The sequence below is a fragment of the Crocodylus porosus genome, unplaced genomic scaffold (genome assembly GCF_001723895.1).
Source record: "Crocodylus porosus isolate Cpor-Errol unplaced genomic scaffold, CroPor_comp1, whole genome shotgun sequence".
Classification (NCBI taxonomy): domain Eukaryota; kingdom Metazoa; phylum Chordata; order Crocodylia; family Crocodylidae; genus Crocodylus; species Crocodylus porosus.
Window position 1 is genome coordinate 37,612,802 of NW_017728910.1, and position 14,162 is coordinate 37,626,963.

Genomic DNA, 14,162 nt, shown 5'->3' on the forward strand with positions numbered 1-14,162 from the left:
CCTGCCACTGCATGGCACCCCAAGAATGTATGGGGGGGCAGGGGAGGGAGTGTGAGCTGCTGCTGCTGCAGGCTGAGGCTGGGCTACACTCAGGGCAGGAGGTGGTGGTGCTGGGAGGAGAGGTTGGAGGGGGCTACAGCAAATTTTGGAGTGGCTGCAGGTCCCCCACCCACACCAGTACTGCCACCCTGAGCCCAGCCCAGCCCAGCCCAGCCCAGGCCACCCCACCGCTTGCCAGGAACAGTCCTGCTCTGCGTAGATCTGGGGGCACACCCCCCCCCTTGATGAGCCGCAACTCCATCCTCCCCCCACCCTGTCTGGGCAGTGTCTGCCCCAGACCTACTCCCTCTTTCACTGTACGGGCCTCGATCTGCCCCCTCCCCTTCCCCCTGTCCCTCCTCCTCCACTACAACAGACTTACCAGCTGGACACTGCTCTTCAAGCTGCTGGGCCGCATATCAGAAATCCAGTTGGTATTGGCCTGAGATGCCTCCTTAAAAATCGGCTATCAGTATTGGCCCCAAAAATCTGTATTAGTGCACCCCTAGTAGATAGCCAGGCCCCTGGCTCTGGTCCTCATTTTTCCAAGCCTCAAACTTAGTATCTATCAAACAAGGTCTCATAAGCCCTCAAGAACAGCAGCAATTTAACTTTTAGTTGTAAATTAAAAGTTATTGTAGTATGAGGATTTTACTGTGCTGCATAGCGATTCAGTTAGTTTCAAGCAAATTATGTTAAAAGGTTTTGAGTAAATCTAGTGATAGTCGGGAAGAGTGCTAACAATCATGTGATCAGACTTGCATCTGTGGATCAGTGAGTGGCTTTGTTAGTGGGGTTCGAAACAAGAGCATGAGTGTGTATTATTGGATCACCTTTTACAGGATCAGGCCTTAGGCTCTTTTCTTTTTTTATTTCCTTTCTCTTTAATACCTGTATGACATCTTTTCATACAAGAATCTCAGTGGTGCATACATGTTCTAATGACATCACAAACTAATTTTGTGTCTCTTGGTTACTGTATTGGTACTTCTGGTACATGTTTGTTTTTATGAAGACAGTTTTGTTTTGTCTAGCTAAATAAAAGGAAAATATTTTCCAAAATATTTTAAGTGAAGGTCTTGTAAGTTAAACGATCTGTAGATATAACTCTCCTTGTAATTCTTATTTAGAGGCTTGAGCAAGAAAATGTAAAGCCTGACACATCTTGTTCAAGAGTTAAATGGAGCTTTAACAGTGAGGGAAAAACAGTCATATAGTCTTCTTATCAGCTTATATAGATGACTTACTGATGTGCTCCATGGTCATTTAAGTTACTAGAAATCTTTGTTTTTTCTAAGAAACCATTGCTTCAAAACAAGCTAGGTTTTTTTTTGACAACGTGGCAGAGGACAGATTTCTATTGTTGTGGAAACCTTCAGTAAGCAGTTACCTAAAAGGTACTATTTAAAAAAAAAAAAAAGGCCACCCTTTCTCCCCCCATTCAACAACTAAACAGAGTACCAACAGTGTTGTTTCTTGAAATGTAATTTAAATAGCAGCCACAAATAAAGTGACAAAGATATAATGCCCAATATTAAATGGTAAAAGTTAATATATTACTTTTAATATTCTGTAAAGTTGTCCTGTGTAAGCATGAAAATACCTGGAATTTACTTTTTCTGGAGCTTTCTTGCACTCCAGAATATTATACTACTATAATGCATTATAATGTTAAGTATTATAACATATTCATTATTAGTAGCAGAATACTGTGTTTGTATATTTGAATTTTAATGATTTTGCAGTGGATAAAGAATATTTACTTTTGGTAGGGCTTAATTTTGCATGTATACATATAGGGGGGGCACACGTGTGAGTATCAGATTAGAGTAACAGACCTGTAGATGGATATTTCCGTGTCTATCTATATAGATATATCTAGTATTTACATATGCAACTTCTCGAATAATGAAGAAACATCTTGAGGATGCAATACTTGACTGTTAATAGTTTAGCAGCTGAAAAGAGAGACTGTAATTTGTGTTATGAACAATGGAGGATGTTTTAGTGAAAAACTGCATCTGTGTGGTATGGGAGATAAACCAGAGTGAAGATATTCCTGCTAATCTGCAGTTTTTGTGGTGAAGTCATAATGGTATGTGTGCTGTTTACCTAGATGACTTTTTATATTATTTCTGTGCAGCTTAACTTTCACTCTTAATTTTTTAACAACATTATTAATGAAATACCTTTTGTACCTTCCTCAAGTCATTTTTTATCCAATTTCTAAAATATAAAATGGCAGGGTCTCTTTGGGGAAAAGCTCATCTCGAGAGACTGAAACTACTGATAGACTTGGACTGTATCTCCTCTTATTGCTGTGTGTTTTATATACATACTGATAGGAGTTTGGGAGCTGTGAAGGAAACAAGAAACAAATAATAGTTTATACTTTCTGGAAGTTGAGGAAAAGCCATCACAGAAACTGCAGCATCAGATTCTGTCAAAGATAACAGCTGCCAGTCTGTCTCCCTTATAGAGGTTGTACTAGTTTTTTGTTTCTGTTTTTTAATTTTTTTTCTTTCTTTACTGATGAGAGTCAAATCACAGTTAAGATGCACATTTTTATACTAATTGACTCTCTTTCATGGCTTAGATTTGTATCCTATGTATAAAAGCTTGTTTGAACCAATTCTGGGTCAGTGGTTGAACGATGCTGGTCAGTGTCCATTTTATTTAATGATTTCAACTTTCCAAAGTAAAGAATCCCCACAGAAAAGGCAGCTATTGAGGGGATTCCCCCATTGTAGGAGAAGGGAGTAACAACAATATATTTGGGACTTGTCTGTATAGGGAAGCTAGTTTTGCAGGGAAATTAGATGGTGAATTTTTATTCTAATTGGGTACCCTGCATTAACTTTGAGTGGATGCTCTATTTTAAAGTGGAAAGAATTAGTGCATAGTAGCTAATGAACAGTAAGTACATCCATATGTATGTGTATTGTAAGCTAACCTATGAGTCAAAAAGTAGTAGCAGACAGATACAGCATTTTCCAGGATTAGAGTCTCTTGTTGAAATCTTTAAAGGTTGGTGCATTCTTTGCAACGATTTTTTTTTAAGAGATCATGGCGAGATCCTATTTTCACCTAGTGCAGGGGTGGGCAAGCTATGGTCTGTGGGGCCAGCCTGCCAGCTGGTTGTGGTGGGTGGCCACAGAGTCATGGGAGCCAGCTACTTGGGCTGCTGTGTTGTGCTGGAAGTTCCCCCCACCCCAATCTGCAGGTAACACCATCTCCTGCCCCCATGCATGGGAAATAGTGCCATACCGGCATCAGGTGTGGACACTGCCAGCAGATTCCTGCTGGGGATCAGGGCATCTGCCTGAGTCTGCAGCTGAAGCACTGCAGCAGTGTCACCTGTGGCCCTGAGTAGATGCCCAGATCCCCAATGGGAACCTGCCAGCAGCACTCACAGCAGATGCTAGTGCCTGGCCAGCACTGCTTCCCACATGTGGGATGGGAGCTGGCGTTACCTGTGGATGAGGCTGAGATGTTGCTGTAGCTGCAGAACAGTTCAGGTGGGGAGAGAGAATGTGCACCCACCCAGCACTGCTTCTGGCACACGGGATGGGACCTGGTGTAAGCTGCAGACATTGCTGTAGCCATGAGACAGTTTGGGTGGGGGGAGAGAGAGAGAGAGAGAGGTGGCCTCATGGTGAGCAGCAGCAGCCAGGTAGAAGCTGCTGCTTGGTGCCAGGAGAAAATGGGACCAGGTGTGGCCACTTCCCCCTGACAATGACTGGGGCTCTTCTCGCCGTGCCACCCAGAGCCTACAGCAGAGACGCCCTGCTACCTTTGCCACATCTGTCTGCTGGCACTGACTCGAGGCAGCAGCTGCAGCCCCTCCTTGCGATAGAAGGGCAGCTTCGAAGCAGCATTGGTGGCCCTGGCTGAGCTTCCTCTGCTGAAGTTGCCACCCGCCTGTGCCCATGCCAGCTCCCCACCTGCAGCTCCATCACACATAGGGAGGTTTGGTGAGCTGTTGTGCTGGGAGCAGGGGGCATGAGTGCTGACCCAGCCTGCAGCAGCTCCCCAAAAATTGTGGCCCACAGGCCCAAATAATTGCCTACCCCTGACCTAATGCATGCCTAGGTGGAACTTACTCATCTGAGTCTTTAAAACCTGTCCCAATCTGCCAATCTTTTTGAAAAACTATTAAGAAAGAAGTTGAGTCCTTTTTGTCCTTGCTGCTTTCTGTGGTTTAGTTTTAAAATTAAGAAGAGGCATGTTACAAAAGTAATGGTTGTTCAGGGATTTAAGAACAGTTGAGTAGGATTGCTCTTGGATACATACATCCCTAAGTGCAAGGCCTCTCTCTATCAGACATTACATTAATTTCTGTTAATGGTCAACCAGTTTATCATACACTAAAAATGACAAGCCAGCCACAAAGATGGGAAACATTGAACGTAGAACATCTTGGTGGCTGGTTTGCGTTGAATTTGAACATGTGGCATGGAGCTCCCCAGACGTGTTTATGCAGGGCTTTTCTCTAGGACTGAGCCAGTTGCTCCCTGATGTATGTTAAATCTTGCCCATCTGGCAACAGTCTGGAAAGTTAAGTTGTCTTAACCAAAGATGTGACATTTAGGTTGCTTACAAATGTAAAAAAACCCTCCCAAAAACGGTGCTTTACTTTAAACTTGATGCACCCCCACAGTAAGTTTGACTTGGCATTGCAGTAGTTTGACCCAGCTCACACAATGTCTACGTAGATCGGGCACATCAGTAGGGCTTTCTTAGTGCTTAATCTAATAGCTGATTGAACCAGCTATTAGATAAAAGCACCAAAAAGCCTTGCAGAAGTGCCCAGTCTATACAGACACTGTGGAGTTAGGTTGAACTAACATGATGCCTCTTCCAGTGAAGCGCTGTTTTGTTTTTTCACATCTGTCAGCAGCTTTCAATGTGTTGAACCTTTTATGTGCAGGCCAGAAGTAACGTTTGTTCTCCTTTTCATTCTTGTTTAAAATGCATTTAAATGCACACCTTTAACTTTTTTTCGTGAGTGTCCCTAGGTAAACATGGCTTCGGTTTATTTTCAGCTACTTGAATTCTCCTTGCTTCCTATTTAAAAGCTTCCACGTATTTTGTCAGAAAGCCCTTTCCATGGTTTCAAATCCTTTCTTGGCAATATACAGTAAAAAAAATTTAAAATTATTTTGTCCTACTTCCTCTCAAACTTTTAATTTAACAATTTCTTTTCATACTCATCTTTCTCTCTCAGCAACAGTATGATATTTTTAAATGGTTACTGTCTGTACTGTAGTTGCAAAACTCCATGTAAAGGAGGAAATATTAATCAAATCATAATACTCAAAGGAACATAGAAAATGTAGAATTGGTTTTATTGAAATAGCTGCATTTGGTGAACAGACATACAAATATAATCAAAGTAAATGCTTTAAATATTGTCACTGCAAAATCACTGTAGGTTTAGTGTTTCACTTTAAACATATTTAAATTTCTTTTCAGTTTTATAAAAAGAGTTTTATAATAAAATATTGAATATTCTTTGCAAAGGATGAGGCAAAATAAATAGAGGCAATATAACTAAGGCTTTTTATTAAAATTAAGTTAAGGGGAACTTAAGTACTATTTGAATAGTTATTCATAAAAAAAGTAACAAAAAGACATTTTGTAATCAGATCTTTTCTTTTTTGAATTCATTGTCTGCAGGAATAGTCTTACCATATAAATGTCAAATTGTGCAATCTGGGGTGTCCATAGCCCCTCACCCTCAGTCCAGCTCCTGCTGACAAACTGTGGATCCATGCTGCACGCACCCCACCGTGGTTGGCCAGTGCCTGCCCCTGTCCTTTCCCTCCTGCAGGGGGTGCTGATGATCCACAACCCCACACACACATACTCCTTCCCTCCCTCCTTTCCCCTCCCCATGCACCACAGCAGACTTACCAGCTGCATGTGGCTCTTACCAGCTGCTGGGCTGTGCTCCTTGCTGCGCTGCGGCTGCGCATATGCATGGGCATTTATCAACCAAATTATCAGCCACTTGAGGCAGATTTCTGGTACAGCCAATTTTCTTTATATCAGTACTGAACTGATATTGGACTGATGTATCAACGCACCTCTAATAAAGAAATATTTTTTTTTCCTGAGTGCTAAACCTGTTTAAAAGGAAAATAAAACTTTTATCTTTTTTTTTATAAGGGAACAGCTGGAAATGCTTCATGTGGATTGTACCATACAGTTTTAAATGGGCAGTTTTACGTCCAGTGCTCATAAAAGTGTTTATTGAGGCACACGTTAGAAGACACTTGCATTTTCCTAAGGTGTGCTGTATAGCAAATGCAAATCTTCATTTAAAAAAAACAAAAAACCTGACCTCTTGGAAAACCTGGATAATGCCCCCCCCCCCCCAAATCTTTGGTATGTCCTTTCTCTACTGTTTCCCTTTTATAGTGCTCAAAAGCCTAATTGCTCTGCCTGTAAAAGGTGGTCATCAAAAGAAAAAAAAAATGGTATAAGTAGTTTTTTTTTCTTCTCTATGATATATATATAGAATGTGTATATTTCTGTATCTTTTTTTTTAATGGCAAGGAACCAGTCTAGTCTCTGTTCTTGAAAGTTCAAATTAGTTAGTCACTTGGGTACTAAGAGAGTGGAAGTATAATCGATTGGAAGAAGACCTTTTTGTTGCAAACCTATTTTTGGTTTTTTGGGGGTTTCTTGTTCTTGAACACTCAACAAAAATGTTGGTGGTGGGAGGTGATGATTTTTGTTTAGATATAGCACCTGGTACCACTTCAGCTAAGAGCTGAGAGAGGTCTCAAACTACTTTGCTCTTTCAAACACTTTAAAAACTTTGATATTCTGAAAAGTTTGAATAACTAAAAATTAATAAAAAGGTTATTTGTTTAATATTTAGTTCATTATTTTATTCTTTGTTATAAGTGGTTGAAGACCTCTATTTTCTGGGGTGGCAGAAGGAGGTAGAACTGGTCATGTGATGCTTATCTTTGCCTTACTGCTACCATCTGTGACTGAATAATTCTCTTTAAGATTTGAGGCTACTTTGAAAGTATTTTATTAATCAGAGGCCTCCTTCCCATGAGTTCATTTGGAAACAGTGGTTTTCTTCTCTCCATCTTCCTAAAAATATGAAATGCCAGTTAAACTCAGTACTGTTGTTTGGTTTTTACTAACAAGAGTTTAACTTCACATATTTCTTCTTTTTAAGTGATTCAGTTATAGTTACATTTTAGGCAGTGAATTAATTAAACTTGCATGTGTGGTAAATGCCTGTAACAGTTATGGCAGATTTCGCATTGTGATACTTAAACAATTTTCTGGCTTAATCTTGTAATACGTTAGGTTGCTTTGTTCAAGAAAAATGAAATACTTCAAAATTATGTATAGTTAGAGCACTATTTCTGAGAGAACAAAATTGCAGTTAGATTTATCTTAGCCAGCCCCTAGACAATTAACATAGTAAACCCCCCAAAAAGTCACTTTTCCTTTGCACCTAGCCTTCTTTCTTTAAATGACAGGATTTTGCTACCTTTCACCTTTATTAGTAAATGGCTTAAACAAGAATTGTGCCAGTAGAGTGAGACTATTTATTACTCATTGTGATCTGAACAACAAACTGATACCAGCTCTCTGGCTAAATCACCTTGGCTGCTGACAGGGTGGGGTAGAAACAGGCACTTTATTTTCAGCTCAGTGCACCCCCGCGACAAGTGCAATGGATGCCCAGAAGAGGAACTGTCAGCTTGACCCGGCTCACCCAACATCTGTATAGATCATGTGCTTCAGCAGGGCTTTTTGGATTGCATCAGCTATTAGATTAGATTAAAGTACTAAAAAGCCCCACTGAAGAGCATGATCTTTACAGATGTTGAGGAGCCGGGTCAAACTGATGTGGTTCCTCTTCTGGTAAAGCGCCATTTTTTTAGGGTTTTTTTGTTTTTTGTTTTTTTTCCCCTATATACGTCAATGGCCGTTGTGGCTCTTCAGACAATTTGTTTAACTTGTTTCTCCCTTTCTGCACTGGGAATATATTCTATAGCGTTATTTAGGTTCAGATTCTCACAAAAATGTTTAGTGATGCACATCATTTATATATGTGATACATGCTTGCATATACATTTCTTGAGCACAGAGTCATTTGGACCTTGGCATCCTGGGGTAAATTAAGAACAAATTATTCAATTGGTATATGGGCAGCTGAGAAAAAGATCACTGCTCCTTATTTCTCTTACATGAGATTTATATTATGCAAGATAAAGTAGGATTAAATGGTGTGCGTGAAAGTTGCTGTATGTCATGTTGGAATGGAAGAAGATTAACTGGAGAGGAGTGCTTGTATTTAAGGTGATGCGGGGGAAACAAGCCCTGTGAAAGTTTTAGATCTAAAAGGAAAATAGTGGACTTTTATAAATGATGCTGTTGGAAGTATGACTTTGAGTAATGAACGCTTAATCCCTGCCAATTGTGACAAAACTGTTATTTTGATACTTCTCTTAAGTTTGGAAGTGTGGCCAGCAGAATTGCATCTGGAAGTGCTACAAATTATAATGGGCTTCAGATAATTTTCTAGCTGTAAAAATTCCCAATACTGGACAATAATTCCTTTCTTTTTTTCTTCTTTTTTAATATGACAGATGACCATGGATGAAAAATATGTAAACAGCATTTGGGATCTCCTGAAAAATGCCATCCAAGAGATCCAGCGTAAGAACAACAGTGGTCTCAGTTTTGAGGAACTGTATAGGAATGCATATACTATGGTGTTACATAAACATGGAGAAAAACTTTACACTGGACTAAGAGAAGTAGTCACTGAGCATCTCATAAACAAGGTACTTAATGATATTCTGTATTAAAATCATTCTCTCTTTCTGATATGCAAGCTGATCTCTGTACAGTTGTGGTTTATCTGACAAAAATCCAAATTTGATACATGAGCTAAAATAAAATCCAGTTACTGTAACATAGCAGTCTCAGACTAATACCAAGCATAAATGGATTTCATATTGAAGAAAATTACTTTTGTTGAAAACTGGTAATGAAAAATGACACACAAATTTTGAATGTGTACGAATGTGTTTTTGCACAAATGTCGAATAGTTGTCACATTTTCTGGCTATTTGGTAGCATTTGATAGGGTTATATCAGGTCATTTCTCTGGTTCTCTTACTAATAAGTAATAACCTCACTTCTCAGTCTGCAAACGCACTAGATCCCTGGATAAGATGGGCTGTTGTTCATGAGCTAATGAAATGGAGCTGTGCTGGGATTACATTATTTAGTCACCAGGCAATGCGCACAAACATCCATCTCTCCTCCCTCTCCCTGTCCCTCTCCCCCTCCCTCTCTCAACTAAATAGGTCTGCATTCTTAACGTTTTCAGCCTTTTCAAAACATACACTTAAGTCAGTCAGAAACATAAATAAGCAATCTCCTTCATTCTGCAGATGAGAGATCCTTCCAACCTTTGCTTTGATGCGCAAGATATGGACCCCTTTGGGTCCTGTCTGGATAAGGAAAGTGACCAAAGTTTGGGTCTGTTTTAATTATTGTGTGTTAGTGAACCTAGTCTAAACTTACTTTTGCCAAGTAAAAGCAGCACTGAAGATTTCCTATTGGAACCATGGCCAGAAATCTAGATAGGATATCCAATACTTTTTTTCTTGTAGCAGAATCCAAGCCTGCCTGTCTTCTAATTTATTGCAGTCCAGAGAGCAGCTGCTTTTCTGTAGCTGCTTATCTCCAGGCCTCTTACAGAATTGTAGCCAGTCATGCTTCAGACAGTTTTAGTTTAAAAAGTCTTTAAATGTGTTTTGTCATATAAATTATAGGGAAGCAGGGCTGGAAGGGACCTCACAAGGTTATTTAGTCCAGCCCCCTGCCCAAGGCAGGATCATGCCAGCCAAGTGTCCGTTTAACATGCTTTTGAAAGTTTCCAAGCATGGACATTTGTACATTTTCTTTAGGTAGACTGTTCCAATACCTGACCAACCTTACAGTCAAAGTTCTTCCTAACCTTCAGCCTAAATTTTCCCTTCTGTAGGTTGAGGCCATTGCTCCTAGTCCTTTTCTCTACAGCCACAGGAAAAAAAGCCTGTCTCCGTCTTCTCTATAATCACCCTTTGGGTGTTTGAAGGCTGTTATCTAATCTCCCCATAGTCATTTTTTTCTCCAGGCTATATAACCCTCATGCTTTCAGTCTTTCCTTATAAGTTTCATCTCCTGGGCCTCTGATCATTTTTGTTGCCCTGCACTGAGCTCTTTCCAAACTGTCCATGTCCTTGTTGAACTGTGGGACCCAAAACTGGATCCAGTACTCCAGGTAAGGCCTCATATCTAAACGTAATGCAGGTTAAGTACAAAGAGACTGAAGGATTTACACTGCAAGCCCATAATGATTATTAGTGATTGGTGCTGCACCATCATTTATTTTATTTTCACAGTATGTACATTCTTTGCCTATACTACTTGTGTAAAGCATGGCTTATGCCTCAGATGTTTAGTTTCCTGTGAATTTTGTCTTATCTGTTGCTTAAGTTTTGCTTACAGTCAACACTGGGTGATTACAGTGTTGCAGTAGACTTTTATCCATTTAAAAGGATTGGGATTTGAATCCTAATACAGATCACCCCCCAACTCCCCAAAAACTAAGCTTTTTATTATGTAAAGCACTTAGAGCCAAAAATGTATGTTTTTTCTTTCCAAAGCTACAGTTTTTTCTTTTAGGACTTACTTAATGTTAAGAATCTATTTTAACTGTCACAGTTGGTAAAATTATTCTAACCAAAAGTCCTTCAGAAATCTATATTCAAAGAGAAAATTCTAGATTATAAAAATCTCAACAAAACATTTCCCACTGAAATTTGCTGATTGTTCGTTGCCTAAATTTTTTTGTCTGGTAGAACTGACACCTGATTGTGAAATATGGACTTTCTCTGTGAAACAGAATTGTATTTTTTTCTGTCCACTCCCAATATATGTCCTTGCATTTTACAGGTTATGGTCTCATTGATTCTGTGTACCAGTCATGCTGCTTGCATTGTATATTGTAACATAAGAGCCCAGTTCAGGGTTGTTTGAGGATCACAGACTACAGAACTTAGGCATCTGTTACTCATTTATGTGAAAACATTTCTTTATAGTTAGTGGTATTCAGATTTGGAATGTGGAAGTGTATTTCTGTTGTGGCATACTTAGGAACTCCTTTTCTGTAATCCTTATTTAACTGATAGCTGTGATTTATGCTCAGCCAGCATTTACATTAGAAAAGAACAGACACTTAAGGAAAAAGTTTTATACACAGCTTTAAAAAAATTGGCATACTAGTCGAAAGTGTTTTTGTGATCATCAGGGATCCTGGGTTTCTCTGATTTTAAAAATCACAAATTCTCTGATTTTAAAAACCCAAAATCCATGATAAAAATTAAAGGTCCCCCTACAGCCCTCCCCAGCGCTGCTGGTGCCCCGCACTCTGCCTTCCTGATGCCCCTCACAACAGCACCCCAGCCCCACAGACACACAGGGACAGACATGCAGACACCCACCCCAGCAGGCAGGCTTGTGGGGGGGGGGAAGGGGCGGGGCAGGGCAGGGGAAAGGGAAGGTGCTGGGGAGTAGACCAAGAAGGGCGGGGAGTGTATGCCCTGTGCCCACTCCCAGGAGCAGGGCCTGCGGATGAAAGCAGGGGTGCCACTCTGCGGGCCACACACACGCCAGCTAGCCGGACAGGGGGTTCGCATATGGAGGCCACCACCGTGACTCTCCCCCTGTACCCTGAGATGTGATCCCACAGCTACTTGCACAGCTTTGTGGGCAACCATTGTTTGCAGGCCACATATGTGCCACCCGGATGGGGCGTGGAAATGGGGGTGTGCGTGCAGCAGCTGCCACCATACTGCTGCTTATGCATCGTGATTGGCTGCACAGCTCTGCAGCGGTGCAGGGTGGTGGTGGCGGCAGGTAAGTGCTGCCACCACGGAGCCATGCTCTTTGCCCCTAAATCCTAGAGGTAAGTGGGGCTTGGGAGCAGGGCTGGGGAAGATGGTTGGGGGCTGAGGGAGTGGGGGTGCTGCTCGCCCGAGGTGGCACACTGCATCCAGAAGCAGGGCCAGGAGGTGAGGGCAGGGGTATCCTCTGCGGGAGGCTTGGTGGGCAAGTGATATGAGGCGCAGTGTGGTGGAGCCCGCCATGTGCAGGCTACACACATGCCACCTGGCCAGGGGAGGGGGAGAAGGAGGCTGGCATGTGGCCAGCTGCACAACCCTGTGACCGTCTCTGCAGCAGTGGTGAGGGATGGTGGCTAGGGGGGCGTGGGAGCTCACACGCAGCAGCTGCTGCCGCTTACCTGTAGGGCCAAGCCAGTGGTGACAGCTGCTGCCTATAAAAACTCGCCGTGGAGCCGTGCCTGGAGCAGGGTGCAGAGTAGCAATGTGGTGGTGGCTGGGTGGCATGCAGCCATTCCCACCACCATCCCGCACAATGGCCACAGCCGCCACCACACTGCTCCCTTGCTCCCCTAGCCACCATCTCTCACCACTGCTGCAGAGCCAGTCACGGAGCTGTGCAGCTGGCCACATGCCAGCCTCCTTCTCCCCCTCCCCTGGGCTCGCAGTGGGGCAGCATGTGTGCAGCCTGCACGTGGTGGGCACCACCACACTGCGTCCAACATCAAGATAAAAGGGGCGAGGGTATAGCTCTATGTTAAGGAAAGCTACATATCCCTGCAAGCTGATATTGGTGACCAGGGTGGATGACTGGAGACCCTCTGGGTTAAAATTCATGGGGAACATGGCACAGGGACACAACGGTGGGAGTCTACTACAGACTTCCCACCCAAAGTCAAGAGCTTGACCAGGAGTTCGCCCGGGAGCTGGCTGAGGCCGCATGCTCCAGGACCGTGGTTGTCGTGGGCAACTTCAATTACCAAAACATTTCATGGAAGGACCTCTCAGCAAAATCTGAGCGGTTGCAAAGCTTCCTCTCGTGCGTGGATGACCTCTACCTGACTCAAGAAGTCTATTGGCCATCAAGAGGCAAAGCGCTGCTCGACCTGGTACTGGCTACTGGAGCTGACCTAATCCATGATGTTGTGATTGATGGGAAGCTGGGTGACAGCAACCACAAGCTGATCCCCTTCACCATCTGCCATAAAGCTGGCAAGTCAGTCAGCAACGCGGAAGTCCTTGACTTCAGAAAAGCTGACTTTGACAAGCTCAGGAGGCTTGTCAGTGAGGCCCTAAGGGACCATGACCCCAGGGAGAGGGGAGTTCAAGAACGGTGGTTGCTCCTCAAGGGAGCGGTCCTCAGTGCACAAGCTAAGTCTGTTCCATCTCAAAGGAAAGGCAGCAAGAGGGCACAGGAGCCCCCCTGGCTCTCCAGGGACCTAGCAGACCTCCTGAGGCTAAAAAGAAAAGCCTACAAAGGATGGAGAACGGGATTCACCTCCACGGAGGATTATTCTGCAGTGGTCTGGTCCTGCAGGGAGCAAACCAGGCAAGCCAAGGCTGCAACTGAACTCCAACTAGCTTCGAGCATCAAGGACGGTAAAAAGTCCTTTTTCAGATATGTGGGGAGCCAGAAGAAAAGCAAGGGCAACATTGGACCCCTGCTGAGCCAGATGGGGCAACTGACAACCGATGCCCAGGAAAAGGCCAACCTATTAAATGGGTACTTTGCGTTTCATCAGCCCCATGGGATGCCCATGCCCACTATGGAACAGGGAGGTCCGGGTGAGGGAGATCCCTTGCCCTCCATAAATGCTGACCTTGTGAAGGAACGTCTTGAGAAACTGGATAGCTTCAAGTCAGCCTGCCCTGACAGTCTACACCCCAGGGTACTCAAGGAGCTGGTGAGCATCTTAGCCCAGCCCCTGGCACGGAAAACTCATGGCGCTCTGGTGTAGTGCCCGAAGACCGGAAGAAGGCCAACGTGGTATCTGTCTTCAATAAAGGGAGGAAAGTGGATCTGGCTAACTATAGGCCCATCAGCCTGACTTCTATCCTGAGGAAGATCTTAGAAAAGTTTATTAAAGAGGCCATCCTTAATGGACTGGCTGACACCAACATACTAAGGGATAGCCAGCACAAGTTTGTTGTGGGTATGTCTTGCTTGACCAATCTCATTTCCTTCTA

At 43.0% G+C, this 14,162-nt stretch overlaps 1 protein-coding gene across 1 annotated transcript in view; it reads left to right on the forward strand.

Moving 5' to 3' along the window:
- Nucleotides 1–14,162, forward strand: part of CUL3 (cullin 3) — a 92,362-nt gene that overhangs the window by 21,960 nt on the left and 56,240 nt on the right. Inside the window, exon 2 of the mRNA XM_019533059.1 lies at nucleotides 8,667–8,864. Coding sequence (XP_019388604.1) covers nucleotides 8,667–8,864 — 198 coding nt within the window. The remainder of the gene's footprint in view (nucleotides 1–8,666; nucleotides 8,865–14,162) is intronic.